This window comes from Trichechus manatus, unplaced genomic scaffold (assembly GCF_000243295.1).
Source record: "Trichechus manatus latirostris isolate Lorelei unplaced genomic scaffold, TriManLat1.0 scaffold00177, whole genome shotgun sequence".
Classification (NCBI taxonomy): Eukaryota; Metazoa; Chordata; class Mammalia; order Sirenia; family Trichechidae; genus Trichechus; species Trichechus manatus.
This window is the reverse complement of record NW_004444113.1, coordinates 1,124,206-1,144,283: the sequence shown is the minus strand read 5'-3', so window position 1 is coordinate 1,144,283 and position 20,078 is coordinate 1,124,206. Positions and strand designations below refer to the sequence as shown.

The following is a 20,078-nucleotide window of genomic DNA, read 5'->3' as shown; positions in this document are numbered from 1 at the left end:
GCCCAAACCTTGCATTGCTTTGAAGATAATGATCTTTAAGTCTGGAGACAGCCACCGTGAACTCCAGTCACCGGCCTCCCAGAAGCAGGGGTGCAAGAGAGGCGAGAGTCAGGGGGGACCCGCTGGCTTCACAAGCGCAGCAGTCCTGGCGCAGGGGGGCTGGCGTGGGGAGCCAGCAAGTTCTCGGCAAAGAGGCAGACAGCCTCAGCCCCGGGAAGGTGCGGAGTGTGAGTGTGTGTGTGCGTGAGAATGTGGGTGTGTATGCGTGTGTACCTACGTGTGTGAGCACGAGTGTGTGCGTATGTGAGTGAGCACATAAGTGTGCACACACCTGCATGAGTGTGTGCCTGCATGTGTGCCAGTCTGTGTGCACACAATGTGTGAGCACTTGAGTGTGTGCACATTTATGCACGAGTGTGTGCACATTTATGAGCACGAGCAGGTGAATGTGTTCAGATGTATGTTCACACAAATGTGTTACATGAGTGTGCACGTTTGTGTGTACACATACGTGTGTGTATGCGTGTGCACAGATGTGTCCATGTGTGCATGTGTGTAAATCCACATCTGTATACACTCGAATGTGTGAGCGTGCACGTTTGTGTGTACACATACGTGTGTATGCGTGTGTGCACAGATGTGTGCATGTGTGTAAATCCACATCTGTATACACTCGAATGTGTGAGCGTGCACGTTTGTGTGTGCGCGCATGTGTGAGTGTCCTGAGTGTACGAATGAACACGTGTATTGGGCCTGCACGTGCGTGTGGGCAGGAGTGTGCGTGTGGTGGTTCAGCGGGAGAACTCTCGCCTTCCCCGGGTTCAATTCCCGGCCAACGCACCTCAGTGCAGCCCCACCCATCTGCCAGTGGAGGCTGGCATGTTACTATGATGCTGAAAAAGTTTCAGCAAAGCTTCCAGACTGAGATGGACTAGGAAGAAAGGCCTGGTGATTCACTTCTGAAAATCAGTCAGTGAAGACCCTAGGGGTCACAATAGTCTGATCCCATGGGGCCTAGGGTCACCATGAGTCGGGCCAACTCCAGGGCAGCTAACAACAACAACGAGCGCTTTGTGGATCACTCCCAGGCTACGAGAGTGCTGAGTACTCACAGCTAGGAGGGCAGAGGCTGGACGGGAGGAAAATAAAGTTACAGATTTGAAGGTGGAGTGCGGGGGAAGACAGCCGGCAAGACTTAAAAGGAGTGATTAATCTGCAGATAATTGGGGGGCAGAATCCTCCAAATTAAAGGCCCGAGAGGAGGAGTCTGGGGAGGAGCAGACGGACTCAGGCAGGATTCGGTTTAGGGGGACGACGCTGCCCGTGGGGATAGCCACAAGATGGATCTCAGCAATGAGCGAAGAATAAAGCATCCAAGGAAGCACATCACTCCCCAGGGCAGCGGGTACTTGGCAGTGAACAGAGTTTTCGTTGGGTTTTGGGTTTTGCTTTGCTTTTTTTTTTTTTTGTTGGCGGGGGGTGGGGGTGAGGCTTTATCTTCAAAAGCCAAATGATTTCTAAATCTTTGATGTATTTATAATGAGAGCATTTTGGTAAAACACTAGACTAATTTAAGCCTGTACTTGATTTATTTATGCAAAATGAAGTCTTTACTGGGTTCCTACAAGGCTCCAGAAACGGCTCCTGTTTATATACTGAAAGGATGCCACCTAACACATTGCACCTTGAAAGATACATGAATTGGTACTAAGTCAATGAAGACATACCCTTGAGTGTTCCAGGGAGAACATGGAATATTCCAAAAAGAACATAAACGGAGGCCAGAAAGCTTTAGTTCCTGTTATGGGTTGAATGAGGAGCCCTGGTGGAACAGTGGTGAAGCACTGGGCTGCTAACCGAAATCTAACCCCACTGCTGCTCCACGGGAGGAAGATGTGGCAGTCTGCTGCTGTAAAAATTACAGGCTTGGAAACTCTATGGGGCAGTGCTACTCTGTCCCATAGGGTCGCTATGAGTCTGACTTGACGGCAGTGGGTATGGGTTGAATTGTATCCCCCAAAAAGAAATGTTCAAATCCTAACCCCAATCCCTGTGAATGTGACCTTGTTTGGAAATAGGGTCTTTGCAGATGTAGCAAGTTAAGACGAGGTCATCCTGGTTCAGGGCGGACCCTAGTCTAGGATAACTGGTGTTCTTCAAAGGAGAGGAAAAGAGACACAAGGACAGGGAAGAAGTGCACGGGACACCAGAGGCAGACTGACCATCGTGTCTACAAACCAAGGAACGCCAAGGACAGCCAGCAACAGCAGAAGCCCAGAGAAAGGCAAGGGACAGGGTCTCCCCAGGGCCTTCATTGAGAACATGGCCCTGCCGCCACCTTGATTTCCGACCTCCAGCTTCCAGAACTGTGAGAGAATACATTTCTGTTGTTTTAAGCCACCAGTTTGTGGCAATTTGTTACAGCAGCCACGAGAAACTAATACAGTCTTGGCGCTAACTGTGACACCAGCTGTATTCGGTCACCTCCTCTTCCTTCATTCAACAGTCTTCACGGTGTGCCCACTGGACTGGGTAACGGGCTGGGCTGTGGCCAGTGTAAAAGCCAAGTATCAAGCAAGTAAGCAGTCGTGTGATAAGTGTTGGGAAAGCAAAGTAGAGGATGCTGTGGGCATCTATGTTCAAGGGGCCTAGCCTGGAGGGCCTCCTGGAGGAGGTGAGATTGCAGTTGGGACCTGAAGGGCAGTAGGATTCAGCCAGGCAAAGATCAAAAGGGCAGTGCAAGCAGAGAACAGCTTTGGGGCCCTAAGCCTGCAGAAGTCTGAGCCTCAGCTTCCCCACATATAAAATGATGAGCTGGTTGTCGATAGGTGCTGTCCAGTCAGTTCCGACTCACAGTGACCCTACGTACAACACAAGGAAACACTGCCCTGTCCTGCGCCATCCTCACAATCGTGGTTATGCTTGAGCCCATTGTTGCAGCCACTGAGTCAATCCATCTCATTGAGGGTCTTCCTCTTGTTCGCTGACCCTCTACCAAGCATTATGTCCTTCTGCAGAGATTAGTCCCTCCTGACAATATGCCCAAAGTAACTGAGACAAAGTCTTCCCCATCGTCACACCTACGTCAAGCAGATGACACAATGTTGCTTGCCGAAAGTGAAGGCAACTTGAAGCCCTTACTGACGAAGATCAAAGACTACAGTCTTCAGCACGGATTGCACCTCAATATGAAGAAAACAAAAATCCTCACGACTGGACCAATAAGCAACATCGTGAGAAACAGAGAGTGAGCTGGACTCAGCAGTAGTTACAGGGAACACGCACTCAGGACTGACCAAGTGCTTCGGTCTGGAGCACTTCACGTGAAATTACCCTATTTAATCCTCACAATGACCAAGTGAAGTGGGTAACCAATTATCCCTATTGTATAGGTGTGGAACAAGAGGCACGAAAGCCCGAGTCACCTGCCTGATGCAGCTCTGGAGTGGGAGACTGAGCCAGGATGTGGGTCAGGTGGTCTAACTTTGGAGGCAAGACATGACACATTCAAATTGTGGTGTTGGCAAAGAATACTGAATATACCATGGACCTCCAGAAGAACAAACAAATCAGTTCTGGAGAAGTACAGCCAGAATGGAAACCCTGGTGGTACAGTGGTTAGGAGTTACTGCTGCTAACCAAAAGGTCGGCAGTTCGAATCCACCAGGCACTCCTTGGAAACCCTATGGGACAATACCACCCTGTCCTACAGGGTCGCTATGAGCTAGAATGCTCCTTAGAAGCAAGGATGATGAGAGTTCATCTTGCTTACTTTGGACACGTCATCAGGAGAGACCAATCGCTGGAAAAGGACGTCACGTTTGGTAAAGTAGAGGGTCAGCAACAGAGAGGGAGGCCCTTAATGAGATGGATTGACACCATATCCACAACAATGAACTCAAACACATCAAAGATCATGAAGATGGTACAGGACTGGGCAGCATTTCCTTCCATTATGTAAGATCGCCATGAGTCGGCGCCAGCTCACTACAGCCATCACCACTGTGCATCCCGATCCACACTCTTCGGCTGCAGTTTTGTGAAATCTCACATTTCCTATCCTTTTTTCTGAAAACCCAAGTGAACACAAAACCTTTGATATAACCAGTGACTCCAGTCATACGCTTGCTCTCAGCAAAAGCCCTGAGGTCCCAAACAGGTCCTGGCTGTGTGCAGAAATCAGTCCCCTCTGGTCTGCCTACCCCCCGTTACAGACTGAACTGCATTCCCCAAAAATCTATGTTAAATTCCTGGCCCTCATACCATGGACATGATCCTGTTTGGAAACAGAGTTTTTCTTTTGTTATATTGTTCAGGTCCTACCAGTGTAGGGTGGATCCTAAACCTAATCATTTGTAAGTTATCAAAAGACCAGAAGAGACACAAAGACACACACAGGGGAAGACAGACGCCACATCAGAATCACTCACACGCAAGGAACGAAGGAACAGCCAGGGCTACCAACAGGAAGGAATCCATGCGGCTGCTGATTTTGACTTTTAGCCTCCAGAACTGAGAGGAAATAAATTCCTGTTCTTTAAAGCCACCCACGTGTGGTATTTGTGTTACGGCAGCACTAGGAAACTAAGCTTTGTAAAATCTCACGTTCCCAACTCTATTTTCTTAACAACAATTAAACCCAAGGCCTTTGACATAACCAATGACTCCAGCTATTCGCCTGCTCTAGCCGAAGTCCTGGGGTCCCAGACAGCGGCTGGAAGAGAGCAGAAATCATTCCCCTCTGGCCTGCCTCCCTCCCAGCACCTCCCCAAGAAAACCCAGACAGTAAAAGAACTTCTCAACACCCCACCAGTCCTGGTTGTGCTGGTGTCTTGTCAGACAAAAAAGAACAAAGAAGGGCCCTCTCTTCCGCCGCGTTCCTTTCACACGAGGACTACTGATGAATGGATAAGGTCCCGGCCGGGAACAGGGGCACTGACACCCACCGAATCAAGGGTTCAGGTTCCCTCTGATCACGTCCGGTGACCCCTCGGCTTGTCTCTTCCCGCTTAGGGACGGCAGTATGGTGCCCACCGCTTATGTTTTGTCTGTACTGTTTGATTGGACTTTGTTACTCTGAATGAACAGATGAATTCCAAATCAGCCTCTCGGCAGAATCACGGTTCTTGCTGATTCATGTCAACACTCAACACTCGGTATACAAGAGGCAAATCAGCAGATTTCGGCGTCCTGCTGGGTAAGCGTATCTGAGGGGAAAAAAAGAGCCGTTATACTTGAAATGCTGAGTCCCTTAGGCAATCCTAAAGGGGACTAATGAAGACATTAGACCATACTCTAACTTGCTAAAAGTAACAGGAGCCTCGAAAAAAAGGTCTGGCGATCTATTTCCGAAAATTCAGCCACTGAAAGCCGTACGGAGCACAGTTCTACTCTGACACACGTGGGGCTCCCAGGACTTGGAGTCAACACCATGGCAGCCGGTCCTACTGCAGCAAAGACACAGAGGTTACTGCAAGTCCAGCTGAAACTGAAGTTCTCTGCCGGCTAAGGGGATCTGCTTTAGTTCACCTGTTTTTCCTGCTTGTGATATTTATATCATTTTTAAAGATTTGCTTCCAAATGATATTTAAATAGTTCTGGCTCAATAATTAAATATAAATTTAATACCACAGGAAACAAAGACTCAACTAGCATTAGGTAATTACGATGTGGTATCAGTCTAATCGGAAGATTAAAGCATCTTCTATCCCACATTACCAAAGCCCTTTAAATCATTTCATACATGCAGCCACAAAAATTCACTCTAAATCCTCTTAGATTATCTGATCTATGTGCTCAAGAATCTTCCCGCCAGGGACGTCAATGCATCTGAAAATGCTACATGTTCATATTAATTTGAAAACTCTAGCCTCAAAATAATTTAGGAAATTCAATCCACCTTTGGAGCATAAAGAAGAAAAGTTTCCACCATTGGAAAGGGCTACATATAGTAAACAGTACAGCAGCAGTCAACGTATGCTAAAAATGAGCAGTAGAGTCTTTGAAAGTCAAGAGATTCAGTTAAAGGCCGCCATGCTTATATTCTAAACAAAATTTTAACGTGAGGTCTCAAACTCTCGTGTCCAATGTGTTGACACTCATTGACATGATTTCTAAAAAGAAAAACAAAGAATTTCTCTTCTAAGCTATACCTGTATTTCTAGTCTTCCCTGACTTCAAAAGATCCCAGCCCTTGCCGTTACTGGGTTACGAACATATATCCAAGGAGACAGGAAAAAGTAGAAAGCTTGGGATCAGAGACAGAAAAAGTGCACGGTCTTTGCTATCAAAACATTAATAAATTCATTCCTTTGACATTCTGGCAGTAATTGCACTGAGAGGGACTGAAGTTTGTTAAAATTACTTGGAAAGGGTTGTTGAGAATTTCCTGTGGGAGAGACCAGCGTGCAAAGCACGACGCTCACCTGATTTGTTTTGCCGTCTTCACCACCTGGAGAAGCTTGGCGTTCGTCTTACTTCTGACAGCACACAGCCCTTGTAACAACACCCTGAGTCCCAGCCTCCTGGTTCTACTTTCAGCTGTGACCAGCCCGGCCAGTAATCCGATTCATGCGTGAGGTTTCTGCGTCTGTCATCTTAATCGACAAAGACAGACCCAAGCACATTTAGACTGTCATTTCCTAATAATGGCAGAGCTATGACAGCGCAGACGACACGAGGGTATTGTCAGGAAAGCCAAAAATAGTGTGACTCACTTGAAATTCGGAATGCTCCCTTCCTTACTGATCCAAACACAGAGTTCGAATACAGTGTGATTTCATGACAACACGTGTGACTGGAAACGTGTGCGTGAAGAGGTTCCCCCACCCGGTGAGAGAAGGATCCACCGGAATGGCGCCTTGGTCAGGCTGGCCTTGGGGAAGCCCTGAGCAAAGGACTTTGGGCACAATAGGGCAGAGAGAATCCCAGGGCTCTAATCCCATTAGTAAGGAGACGGCCCTCTCCACTTCGAAAGTCACCAAAGCCTATCAACGAAAGGGCTAGGGCCGCTTTCTTCAACCATCAGAATATGAACAGCTTTTCCAACAGATCGAAGGCAGCATCGGATGTTTGTTATGGACTGAACTGTGTCTCCCCAAAACAAGTGTTAGAATCCTAACGATACCTGTCACTTTGAAGCCTAAGGTGTACCTGACCCAAGCCATGGTATTTTCAACTACCTCATATGCATGCGAAAGCCGGACAATGAAAAAGGAAGCCTGAAGAAGCACTGACGCATCTGAATTGTGGTGTTGGGCGAAGAATATTGAATATTCCATGGACTGCCGGAAGAACGAACAAATCTGTCCTGGAAGAAGTACAGCCAGAGAGCCCCTTAAACGCGAGGATAGCGAGACTACTTCTCACCTACTTTGGACGTGTTATCAGGAGGGATCAGTCCCTGGAGAAGGACACCATGCTGGGTAAAGTAGAGGGTCAGCGAGAAAGAGGAAGACCCTCAACAAGACGGACTGACGCAGTGGCTGCAATAGTGGGTTCAAGCGTGGCAACATAACAACGATTGTGAGGATGGCGCAGGACCGGGCAGTGTTTCGTTCTGTTGTACATAGGGTTGCTATGAGTCGGAACCAACTCAACGGCACCTAACAACAATACCAGGTGCCTTGAGTTGGTTCCGATTCATAGCAGCCCTATGTACAACAGAACGAAAGACTGCCCGGTCCCGTGCCACCCTCACAATCACTGCATCTAACAACAACAAATGCCTGCCGATGTAGTCTCATTTGGGAATTGGGTTTTCTTTGTTATGTTAATGAGGCCATATTAGTGTAGGGTGGGTCTTAAACCTAACACTTTTGAGATATAAAAGGCGCAGATTAGATCCAGAGAAAAGCTAGTCAGCCTAGGGAAGACAGAAGCACATGTGAGGATCACCAAGGACCCGAGACATGTCGGGGTTACAGAAGCTGAGACCAGGATCTTCCCCGAGCACCGACAGACAGAGCCTTCCCCTAGAGCCAGTGCCCTGGATTTGAACTTGTGGCCTCCTGAAGTGTGGTGTGATAAATTTCTGTTCTTTAAAGCTGCCCATTTGTGTGGTACTTCTGTTACAGCAGCATCAGAAGACAAAGAGGATGTTCAACTTAGAAAACATACATGTTTCCTCCAAAGGTTAAATGTAGAGTTAGCGTATGACCCAGCAATTCCACTGAAATTCCAGTGAAAACATATGTCCGCACAAAAACTTGTACACGAATGTTCACTGCAGCATTATTCACAATAGCCACAAAGTGGAAACAACCCACAAGTTCACAGACTGAAGAATGGATAAACAAACTGGTTATCCATACAATGGAATATTATTCCTCCATTAAAAGGAGTGAAGTTTTGATACATACTACTGCACAGATGAACTTTGAAAGCACGATTCTAAGTAAAAGAAGCCAGACACAAAAGACCAGATATTGTATGATTTCATTCCTGTGAAATGTGCAGAATAGGCAAATAGGGAGAGAGCCAGCGGAGTCCCTGGGTGGCACAAATGGTTAACGCACTCAGCTGCTAACTGAAAGGTTCGAGGTTTGAGTCCACTCAGAGACACCTCAGAAGAAAGGCCTGGTGATCTACTTCTGAAAGATCAGCCACTGAAAACCCTGTGGAGCACAGTTCTACTCTGACGCACACGGGTTCGCCATGATAAGAGTCGACTCGACTCGACCCCAACTGGCTAGAGACAGGAAGTAGACTAGTGGGTGTCAGGTGCTGATGGGTGGGGGGGAACGGGGTGTCTGCTGGTGGGTATCAGGTTTCTTTTTGGGGTGAAAAAAAGTTCTACAATTAGACAGTGGTAATGGCCGCACAACCTCACGAAAATACTAAAATCGACTGAATTTTATGGTGACTTATCTAAAAATATATACATATAAATCACAGCTGTCTTACACACACGCGCGCGCGCACACACACACACATACTTTACACCTTGATCTACCTCTTCAAAAGGAGAATCCATTAAATGGGCCCCAATTTCTTTCAACACCCCAGGGCTATTTTTCATGATAATTTCAGGCAGGAAGAACTGTGCATTTGCTGGGGAAGCCAACACTTTTTGGGGGGGAAAAAAGGGCACGTTTATTTGATTAGTTTATTCTGTTTCAGTCCAACACTAAAAGCAGCCCCCTGCCCGCCCCCCAGCTAATGGCAACATGGTGACAATGCTGTTTCTGTTCTCTTCCCCGTAGAGGTCCCCCCTGGAGGGAATGCGCTGGTTAAAAAAAAAGTTTGATCTTCCTAATTATTGACAACCCGTTGCCGTGATGTCGATTCTGACTCATAGCGACCCTATAGGTCAAAATAAAGCTGGTGTGATTTATGGGAAACGCCCCTTACTTTCAAGGGCAAGTTCATAATTCAGATAGTGATTCAATTCAATCAAACACAACCACTGAGCAGCAAATACAATGAGAAGAAGAGCAGCTTATACACAGCGCTTACTATGTACTAGGCACAGTTCCAAGCACTTCCCATATTGTTATGGATGGAATGCATTCTCCAAAATATGTGTTGGAATCCTAACCCCCATACTTGTAGACGGAATCTAATGTAATACAACGTGATCAGCTTCCATGTTGCAATATAATCTAATGTAATCAGTCAGTCAGTTGAGGTCATACCAGCGTAGGGTGGTTCTAAACCTAATCACTTCTGAGTTACATTAAGAGCAGCATAGACACAGAGACAAGCATGCACATGCTGGGGAAGACAGGCGCCATGTCGTCAGAACATCCAGAGCTACTGACAAGGAAGGAATCCACATGGCTGTGATCCTGATTTGGACTTTTAGCCTCTGGAACTGTGAGAATACAAACTTCTGTTCTTCAAAGACACCCACTTGTGGTATTTGTGTTACAGCAGCACTAGGAAGCTAAGACACATATATTAACTCATTTACACCAATCCCAAGATTCATTATAATTCCCATTTTACAGATGAAGAAACCCAGGTTCAGAGAGGTTAAGTAACTTGCCCAAGGTCACGCAGCTACGAAACAACACAGTCAGGATGCAAACCCAGACAGTTTGGCTCCTGACTCAACTTTGTGAACCCACACGCTAGCATCAACCCACAAAACAATTCCAGAGAACAGGAATGCAGAACTGTAAAGCATGTTGCAATTGTTCAGACATGCTTGGAGCGTGCTGGAGCGCAGAACCAGCGGTCACCTGTGCAGCGTGGCCCTTACCTGTGGACCACCCCAGCCCGGTGCAGGTGCTCGACTGCAGAGATGAGCTGCCGGATGTATCTGCGGGCTTCAGACTCCTCCAGCCGCTTCTTCTCATAGATCTTGTGCATCAGGTTGCCCCCAGGACACAGCTCCATGACCAGGTAGTAGCTGTTCTCAGTCTCTAAGATATCGAGGAGCTGGGTGATGTTGGGGTGGCGGATCATCTGCTGGATCTGCCCCTCGCGCCGCAGGTTTTTAGTAACATAGGTGTCCTTTTTGGCTCTCTTTTTATCGATGACTTTTATGGCCACCTAAGGGAAAACCAAGAACACGGCTACGATCAGACACTGTAGACAAAAGTCACTGCTTGACTGTTAACAAGAACCCCAGGAAAATACCTAGTGACTTCTCCACACCGGGAGAGAAACCTTAATTAAACAGCATCAAGGTAAAAAAGGCCCTGGGTGGCGCAAATGTTAAGCACTCAGCTGCTAAACAAAAGGTTGGGAGTTGGAACCCACCCAGAGGTGCCTCAGAAGAAAGGCCCCGCAATCTACTTCCAAAATACGAGTCATCAAAAAACCTAAGGAGCACAGTTCTACCTTGTAACACATGGTGTTGCCATGAGTCAGAATCAACTCAACAGCAATTGATTTTTTTTTTTTTTTAAGGGAAAGAAGGAAAAAAAAAAGAACATCAGGGAAAAAATCAAAAGATTCAATTATTAAGAGAAAGAATGCCATTCACTTAAGCAAACTTGAATGACTGTCTGGAAGGTTCAGCAAAGCGCTAACATCCAGCTTGGTTCTAGGGAAGTCAGTGAATACCAAGTCCTCTGGAAGCAAAGGGCCTCCCCCACCCCCTCTCAGGCCTCTCCACCATCCCCTCCAGGTCTGGTCTCCCCCACTGGCCCCCTCTTCTGAAACAGCCAAATCTGCCCGCAGCTTCAGGTCTAGGGCGTGGCTGGGGGCTGGGGGATGCGACGTCCAAGGGTGCAGCATCCCTGGCCCTTCTGCTCAGTCTTTTCTCCACCATTACACCAGGCCCTCAGGTCAGGCAGCCTCTGGACCCTGAATGTTTCCCTCTAGCCTTTGGCGAACTATTGTTGCTAGTTGCCACTGAGTCAACTCCAACTCTTGGCAGCCCCACATATGACAGAACAAAACCTCGCCCAGTCCTGCACCATCTTCACAATGTTTGGTACGACTGGGTCCATTGTTGCAGCCACTGTGCATCTGGAGTGCCTTCCAACCAGGGGGCTCATCTTCTGGCACTATAGCAGACAATGCTCTATTGTGATCCATGGGGTTTTCATTGCCTACTTTTTGGAAGTAGGTCACCAGGCCTTTCTTCCTAGTCTGTCTTAGTCTGGAAGCTCCACTGAAACCTGTCCACCATAGGTGACCCTGCTGGTATTTGAAATACCAGTGGCAGAGCTTCCAGTATCACAGCAACACACAAGCCACCACAGTAGGAAAAACTGACAGACGGGTCATGGAGATACATACGTGTGTGTATGTGTCTGTGCGTGTGTATATGGAGGGAGGGAGGGATGCTGAAAAGTACAATCAGGGTCTGTCTCTGCTGCATTTTTTTTTTAAATTACACCCTTCGGCAATGAAATTCTTAAGGTACCAAGAATAAACAACAGCCTAAAAGCCCAGAGGTGATACGATCTGCCCCCTTTAACAGATGGCACAATTATGTGAGGATAATTCATTTAGCGCTTTAATTGCATGTGATAGGTTGAATAATGGCCACCCAAAGACATCAAGTCCTAATCCATAGCACTTGTAAATGTGACCTTATTTGGAAAGGGGTCTTTGTAGGTATGATTAAATTAAAGAACTTCAGAAGAGATTACCCTGAATTATGGGAGAAAGATGTGGCAGTCTGCTTCCCTAAAGATTACAGCCTTGGAATGAAGAACACCAAAGACAGAAGGAAAATATTAGCCCAAGAGACAAAAGGGCCACATAAACCAGAGACTGCATCAGCCTGAGACCAGAAGAACTGGATGGTTCCCAGCTACCACCAATGACCGCCCTGACAGGGAACACAACAGAGAGTCCTGGGCGAAGCAGGAGAAAAGTGAGGTGCAAAACTCAAATTCTAGTAAAAAGGCCAGACTTAATGGTCTGACTGAGACTGGAGGAACCCCAGAAGACATGGCCTCTGGGCTCTCTGTTAAACCAGAACTAAAACCATTCCCGAAGCCGACTCTTCAGACAAAGATTAGACTGGACTATAAGACATAAAATGATACTCATGAAGAGTGTGCTTCTTAGTTCAAGTAAATACACGAGACTAAATGGGCAGCTCCTGTCCTGAGGTGGGATGAGAAGGCAGAAAGGGGCAGGAGCTGGTTGAATGGACACAGGAAACCCAGGGTGGAAAGGGGGAGTGTGCAGTCACATTATAGGGATTGCAACTAGGTCACATAACAACACGTGTATAAATTTTTGTATGAGAAATTAACTTGAGCTGTAAACTTTCACCTAAAGTATAATAAAAAAAAAAAATTACAGTCTCAGAAACCCCATGGGGCAGTTCTACTCTGTCCTACAGGGTCGCTAAGAGTCAGAATCAACTCGACGGCAGTGTGTTTGGTTTTTTGTTTTTGTTTTTTAAATCCAGGTGGGTCCTATGACCCCAAGTGTCCTTGTAGAGTGATGCGGCTGAAGAATGCCTTCCGAAAAACCAAACCCACTGCCATCGAGCAGATTCCACTCATAGCGACCCCATAGGGTTTCCAAGGCTGTACAGGAGCAGACTGCTACATCTTTCTCCCTTGGAGCCACTGGTGGTTTCAAACTGTCGACCTTTCAGTTAGCAGTTGATTGCTTTAACCACTGTACCACCAGGGCTCCTGCAGGAACGCCTGCGCCACTAGAAACCGAAAGAGGCAGGAAAAGATCCTCCCCTGTAGCTCCCAGGGGGAGTGCGGTCCTGCCGATGCCGTGATTTCAGACTTCTGAAACTCCTGGCCTTCAGAACTGCGAGATACGGAGTGAACTTCTGTGTTTCAGGTAGTGTTAATTATGCAGTGACTTGTCACAGCAGCCACAGGAAACTAATACTTGCCCTTCTATGGGGAAAACAAACAAAAGCAAGGCATCAATCATACGCTGCTCCTCGCACTTCTCAGACGTCGTAAGATCCTCTTGGCAGTCGGGAATAAAACCTGTTATCTGTGGCCTCTAGCTCTCTGCTCTCACTCTTCCCCTTCATTGCAGTTTCAGGGGTTCTGACAATTCCTACTTAACCTTCCTCCTCCCCTATGTTCTCCTCAGGGCCATATGTGGCCCCCACTGGCTCCCTCCACAAAGCTGAGCACAGCCATGCCAGGTTTTGTACCTCCAAGAGCCCTGCCATACACAGGGCCTTAGGAGAAGCTATGTCTATGCAATGCAGACCCTCTGAATGGAGAGGAGAAGAGAATGGCTGTCTCCATGAGGGTGGACCACCATGACATCACAACCACAAATGAATGATTAGGTTTGGTGGGCACTCACCAGGTCCTTTATGAGGGATGGTTTTCCCCGTACTTTCCTTTTCCTGAACAAACCCAGTGTTTCCAAACCCTTCTCCCAGCTTCTCGCACTTCTCGCTCTTCCTCAACCCCATCCTCCTCCCAAAGGCGAAAGGACACAGCGATGATGGGGAGAAACGCCTCAGGGGAGGCCATTCCAGTCCTCGTCCTCGTAGCGGTCAGGCCCCGGACTTGGGTAGTCTTCCATGCCTTCCCTGGGATTGTGGCCCCGGGGTCCCCTCACTCGGTCTCCTGGATGCAAGTTGTGCTTGTTCTGAGAAGTCTACTGAGACCCGAGAGAGTCCCTTAGAGAAAGCCATGAACCCAGTGAAAAATCTCTGTAGAGACAAGAGTTAAAATGGCTCCCCTAGGCCAAGAGCCAAACAAAAATTAGTCATAAGGCCGTTTGCAAGAAACAGAATCAAAACTGAGCAAGTTTTCCTTATCATCATGAGAGAGCAACACTCATCCAATCAAGATAAGCCAGTTTAGCATTCTGTGACCAACTTTCCCAAAACGAAAGGAAAATTAGATGTGATTAACCAACCACAGCAAACGGCAAAACACTTCCTCCAGTAAGCTTTAAAAGGATGCTGTAACTCTAAGTTTGAGCCCCCTTACCGTTTCCAATTTGGGATGCTCCTGTTCCCAGTTTCTCACTCAATAAACCCTGTTAACTCTGACTCGTTAATCAAATTTTTCTTTTGGACACCCTTAAGCTGCCTCCTCTGGGATGTTTCCTATGAAGCTCCCTCTCCATTTTCAAACACCAGCTCACCTCCAGGCTTGTTCTCACTCACCCCCTAAACTTATATAAGCTCTGCATCAATAATACTGACAATGGAATGCTGTTTCTTGACTCACAAAACCATTTCATCAACTCCATCTACAGCAACTGAAGTGGGATTGGTAATCAGTGACTGGCAAAAAGCAGTAGCAAATTTCATTCCACAGTAATCAGAGATCTGCAGGCAAAGAAACTCGAACATCACCAGGGTGAGTGAAGCCCAGTGCAATGATGTGACTCCAGCTGAAAAGATAAATTCCTTTAGTCATGAGAGTTGGAAAGAAAAACTCTTTCTTTAAACAAGAAAATTAAAACTGCTACCAAATGGCAATACAAGAAGTTTAGCAGGTTCCACACAACTTGATATGAATATTGAATAGACCACGGACTGCCAAAAGAACGAGCAAATCTGTCTTGGAAGAAGTACAGCCAGAATGCTCCTTAGAAGCAAGGATGGTGAGACTATGTCTCACATACTTTGGACATGTTGTCAGGAGGGACCAGTCCCTGGAAAAGGACATCATACTTGGTAAAGTAGGATGTCAACAAAAAAGAGGAAGACCCTCAAGGAGATGGATTGACACAGTGGCTGCAACAATGGGCTCAAGTATAACAACGATTGTGAGGATGGCGCAGGACCGGGCAGTGTTTCGTTCTGTTGTGCACAGGGTCGCTGTGAGTCAGAACCAACTCAACGGCACCTAACAACAACAACAACAAGAAGCATACAACAGGAGGCTGGGGACAGAAGCCAGATGCGGTGGGCTGAGTGGTGAATAAGAGGTGTGAGGTTCAGACGCCCAGGGCAAACGACTCTTCAAGGAAGCATCAATGTGAAGAAAAGGAGAAAGAGGTATAGTAGGAAGGGCACACTTTAAAAAAGAAACGAAAGTCTTAGAAGCCATTAGAGATGAACAATGAGGACCGTGGTGGTTTGGGGGCAGAATTCTCATCTCCCATGCAGGAGACCAGGGTTTGATTCCCGGTCAATGCACCTCAAATGCAGCCATCACCTGTCTGTCAGTGGAGGCCTGTGTGCTGCTATGATGATAAACAGGTTTCAGTGGAGATTCCAGGCTGAGGGGGATGAGGAAGAAAGGCCTGGTGATCTACTTCTGAAAATCAGTCAATGAAAACTATAGATCACAATGGTCCAATCCTCAACTGACGGTGGGGAGGGCACTGGAGCAGGGAGCATTTTGTTCCAAGTGCAAGGGGTCATTGTGAGTCAGAGGTACAACAACAGAGATGGAGAAATAGAAGACCCAAGGCAGGCGAGTGAACGAAGGCGAGGAGACCCTGAGGAAGGGAAAACTAGGTGGGGGAGCTTGCATGGGTGGGAAGAGGCGCACTTCTGTTATGTATAGATCTGAATTCTCCCCATCCCTAAAATATGTGTTGAAATCCTAACCGCCATACCTGTAAATATGACCCTGTTTGGAAACAGAAGTTTTCTTTTGTTATGATAGATGAGGTGATACCAGAGTAGGGTGGGTTCTAAACCTAACCCCTTCTGGCTTATAAGAAGAGCAGAATAGACACAGAGGCACACCCAGAGGGGAGACGGCTCCAAGGAACGCCAAGGATGACTGGTATTCACCAGAAACTAGGAGAGAGGCCCACAGAAGGAATCGACACGGCTGAGACCCTGATTTGGACTTTTAGCCTCCAGAACTGTGAGAACATAAACGGCTGTTCTTTGAAGCCACCCATTTGTGGTATTTTTTGTTACAACAACCGTAGGGTACGAGAAAAGAGGAAGAAAGGATGCTCACAAGTGCCAATCCTTCAGAAGAGGGGGCCATTTGCAAGGAGGAATTCATGCTTGATGGCCTCCATTATGTATTAGGAGAAAAGAAAAAAAAAATCCAGGGTAGAGTTTTACTTAGAACGACGGATGTACAACAGCACAGAGACCCAGTAACGGCGCACACTCTCGTAACTTCCATAACTGATACCTAAGATAACGCGCATAAAGCACACAGTACAACTTCCGACACACAATAAGTGCTCGGCAAATGGACGATGTTATTATTATTATCATTACCGTTTTACTTTCATTGAATCAACTGCCTAGCGGGTGAAGAGCATTCGAGCTAAAGAAAAAATGTGCATTTCCCTGACCCCCAGTTTTTATATATTAAAAAGAGAAGTCTGAGCCACATTTCAGTGTTTCAGATGCTCTGGAATAGAGTTGCTTTTAAATCCCAAGGCAGTGGTTTAATATCAGTCTAGTCTTTCATCTTCTTTAAACACTGACTTAGTTGAGGCTGTCTACATAGGATCAGAGTTAACAGGATTTTAAATTCATCCCTTCATCCTGGATCACCCTTTGCTGCCTTTAAAATTCATTACTCTGAAATCCATCAAGGATTGTTGATGTATCCAGTCTCCAAAATAGAATGCCAGATGTAAATGGATCTTCCATACAACTGGAGGAAGAAAAGAATATTGATCAAAGAGGCCACTCTTTAATATTGTAATAACATACATCTATGTTTTACACTACAATGTATGCTTTATTTTAGTGAGTCCAAAAAAAAAAAACAGTCGATCTCAACTCACAGTGACCCCATGAGGGTCAGAGAAGAACTGTACTCCATAGGGTTTTCAATGGCTGATTTTTTGGAAGTAGACTAGCCAGGACTTTCTTCCTAGGTGCCTCTGGGTGAATTCAAACCATCGACCTTTCAGTCAGCAGCCAAGTACTTAACCATTTGCACCACCCAGGGACTGCTAGCAAGTTCATTGTCTTCCCTTAATCAAAGTGCTTTCCACGGTGATGTTTTACATAATCGGAATGCACAGGGAATCAGGGGCTCTGACCAACTACATTATTTTTTACATGGAAATTAGCCCAAAAGGATTTTTCTTTCCAGAATACGTTGGTTTCTTAATAAATACTGTTTGCCAAACACAAATGAATTTTTCCTTCATCAACAAACATTTACTAAGCACATACTGTCCTAGGTCCCACATGCACACCATGAAAGATGTATGGATCTTCAAGTGCGTTTGGGGGATGTTCAGGTGGCACAGTGGTTAAGAGCTCAGCTGCTCACCAAAAGGTCAACAGTTCGCATCCACCAGCTGCTCCTTGGCAACCCTATGGGGCAGTTCTACTCTGTCCTACCGGGTCGCTATGAGTCGGAATTGACTCAAAGGCAACCGATTTTTTTTTTTTAATGGGTTGAACTGTGTCCCCTCAAAAGATACACTGAAGTCCTCAACCCCGCTGCCTGCGAAGGTGACCTTACCTGGGAACAGAGTCTTTGCAGGTGTAAGCAGTTAATGTGGGGTCATGCTGGAGCAAGGTGGCCCTAATCCAGTATCGCTGGTGTCCTTGTAGGAGGAGAACAGACCCACGGGGAAGACTGCCACGTGACAACGGAGATGTACCCACCCTCCTTCCTCACCTGGCACTCACAGTCCCCTTACCAGTACTCAACCAGCTCCCGAAGAGCCAGCTCCAACTCACGGAAACCCCACGTGTGTCAGAGTAGAACTTGCTCCATAGGGTTTCCCATGGCTGATCTTTCAGAAGTAGATCACCAGGCCTTTCTTCCAAGGCGCCTCTGGGTGAACTCGAGTCTCCAACCTTTCAGGTAGCAGCTGAGCATATTAACCATTTGCACCACCCCGGGACTCCATCAAATCCTCTTACCCTGTTCCATTTTTTCTCCATAGCTCTCCATGCTACAACAGGGTATTCCTCCTTCACAGAACAAAATTCTGCCCCCTCCAGGCACCCTTCCCAGAAACTAGGATCAGCCCTGCTGGATCCTTCTCCTCTTTTTCCAAGGCTCATGCCTTTCCCAGAACATCCTCTAGGACCCCAATCCCAGCGGTCATTCTGAAGCGTGGCTCACCTTTGTAATGCCCAGGGCATGGCTCAGTGTCGCGAACGGAGAAGGAGCGCAGTAAACACGTGCTGAGCTAAGACACGCTTAATGCAGGCGCCAGTTAAGGAAGGAAGAAAGGAAGGAAGGGAGGAAGGAAGGGAGGATGGATAGAAGGCTACAGCCCTTCCCCCGTTAGGTGTGAGCTGTGGGCTCCACGCTGGACTGGACAGAAGGCGCAGGACTTTCACTAAGTGTTAATGTCAGAGAAGGGACGAGAGGCAAGGGAACACAGGGCCTCCCCGGGGAGCCGCTCTGGGTGAGTCAGAGCTGAGAAACTCAGGACCGTTGCCGAGTTAAAGGCAGCGGACGGTCGTCACCTGCTCACCACGTCACCGCCCAGCCTCCTGCTGCAGAAGGCAGTCTCTCACTTTCCTAAAATCTGGCTGATCTCGGGGAACATCCAGCTCAATTGGCATAACATAGTTTATAAACAAAATGTTCTACGTTCTACTTTGGTGAGTAGCATCTGGGGTCTTAAAAGCCTATGAGCAGCCATCTAACACACTCCACTGGTCTCACCCCGTCGGGAGCAAGGGAGAATGAAGAAAACCAAAGACACAAGGGAAAGGTTAGTCCAAAGGACTAACGGACCACAACTACCACGGCCTCCACCAGACTGAGTCCAGCACAACTAGATGGTGCCTGGCTACCACCACCGAATGTTCTGACAGGGATCACAACAGCGGGTCCCGGACAGAGCTGGAGAAAAATGTAGAGCAAAATTCAAACTCACAAAAAAAGACCAGACTTACTGGCCTGACAGAGACTGGAGAAACCCTGAGAGTATGGGCCCCAGACACACTTTCAGCTCAATAACAAAGTCACTCCTGAGGTTCACCCTTCAGCCAAAGATCAGACGGCCCCATAAAACAAATCGAGACTAAACGCACACACCAGCCCAGGGACAAGGACTAGAAGGCAGGAGGGGACAGGAAAGCTGGCAATAGGGAACCCAAGGTCAAGAAGGGGAAAGTGTTGACACATAATGGGGTTGGCAACCAATGCCACAAAATAATGTGTATTAATTGTTTAATGAGAGACTAATTTGCTCTGTAAACCTTCATCGAAAGCACAATTTTAAAAAAACAAGTCTGGCTGAGAGTTGGGGACAAGTCCATAGGGAGAAGAAGTGCTTGAGAGAAGTCACGTGACCAGCGTTAAAGCAGCTGTTGGAGGACCTGACTGTCCACCACCCTATGCCACCCAAGTCCCCCTACCTGACCATCTAATTCTGGGCTGTGCCCCCCCCGCCAGGGATGCGTTCTCCTGCCCAAACTTGTCTGAGCCACCTGTTACCTTCTCCAGAGCAGCTAATCTAGGGGGACAGGAGAGCTCCCCAAAAGGGAGGAGCATCACAACACTCTGATGACTTCCAGTTTCTCCCAGAATTAGAGCTGAACCCCGACGCTGCCCACAGGGCCCCTTCCTGCAGCCTCTCCTCTCCGGAACCCCAACGTCCAGATGATGCCCACAGGGCCCCTTCCTGCAGCCTCTCCTCTCGGGAACCCCAACGTCCTGACACTGCCCACAGGGCCCCTTCCTGCAGCCTCTCCTCTCGGGAACCCCAAAGTCCTGATGATGCCCACAGGGCCCCTTCCTGCAGCCTCTCCTCTCGGGAACCCCAATGTCCTGACGATGCCCACAGGGCCCCTTCCTGCAGCCTCTCCTCTC

The 20,078-nt window shown here is 47.4% G+C and overlaps 1 protein-coding gene across 1 annotated transcript in view; it reads right to left on the bottom strand.

Moving 5' to 3' along the window:
* HUNK (hormonally up-regulated Neu-associated kinase) overlaps window positions 1–20,078 on the bottom strand; it is a 154,583-nt gene that overhangs the window by 89,158 nt on the left and 45,347 nt on the right. Inside the window, exon 4 of the mRNA XM_012558612.1 lies at window positions 10,205–10,497. Coding sequence (XP_012414066.1) covers window positions 10,205–10,497 — 293 coding nt within the window. The remainder of the gene's footprint in view (window positions 1–10,204; window positions 10,498–20,078) is intronic.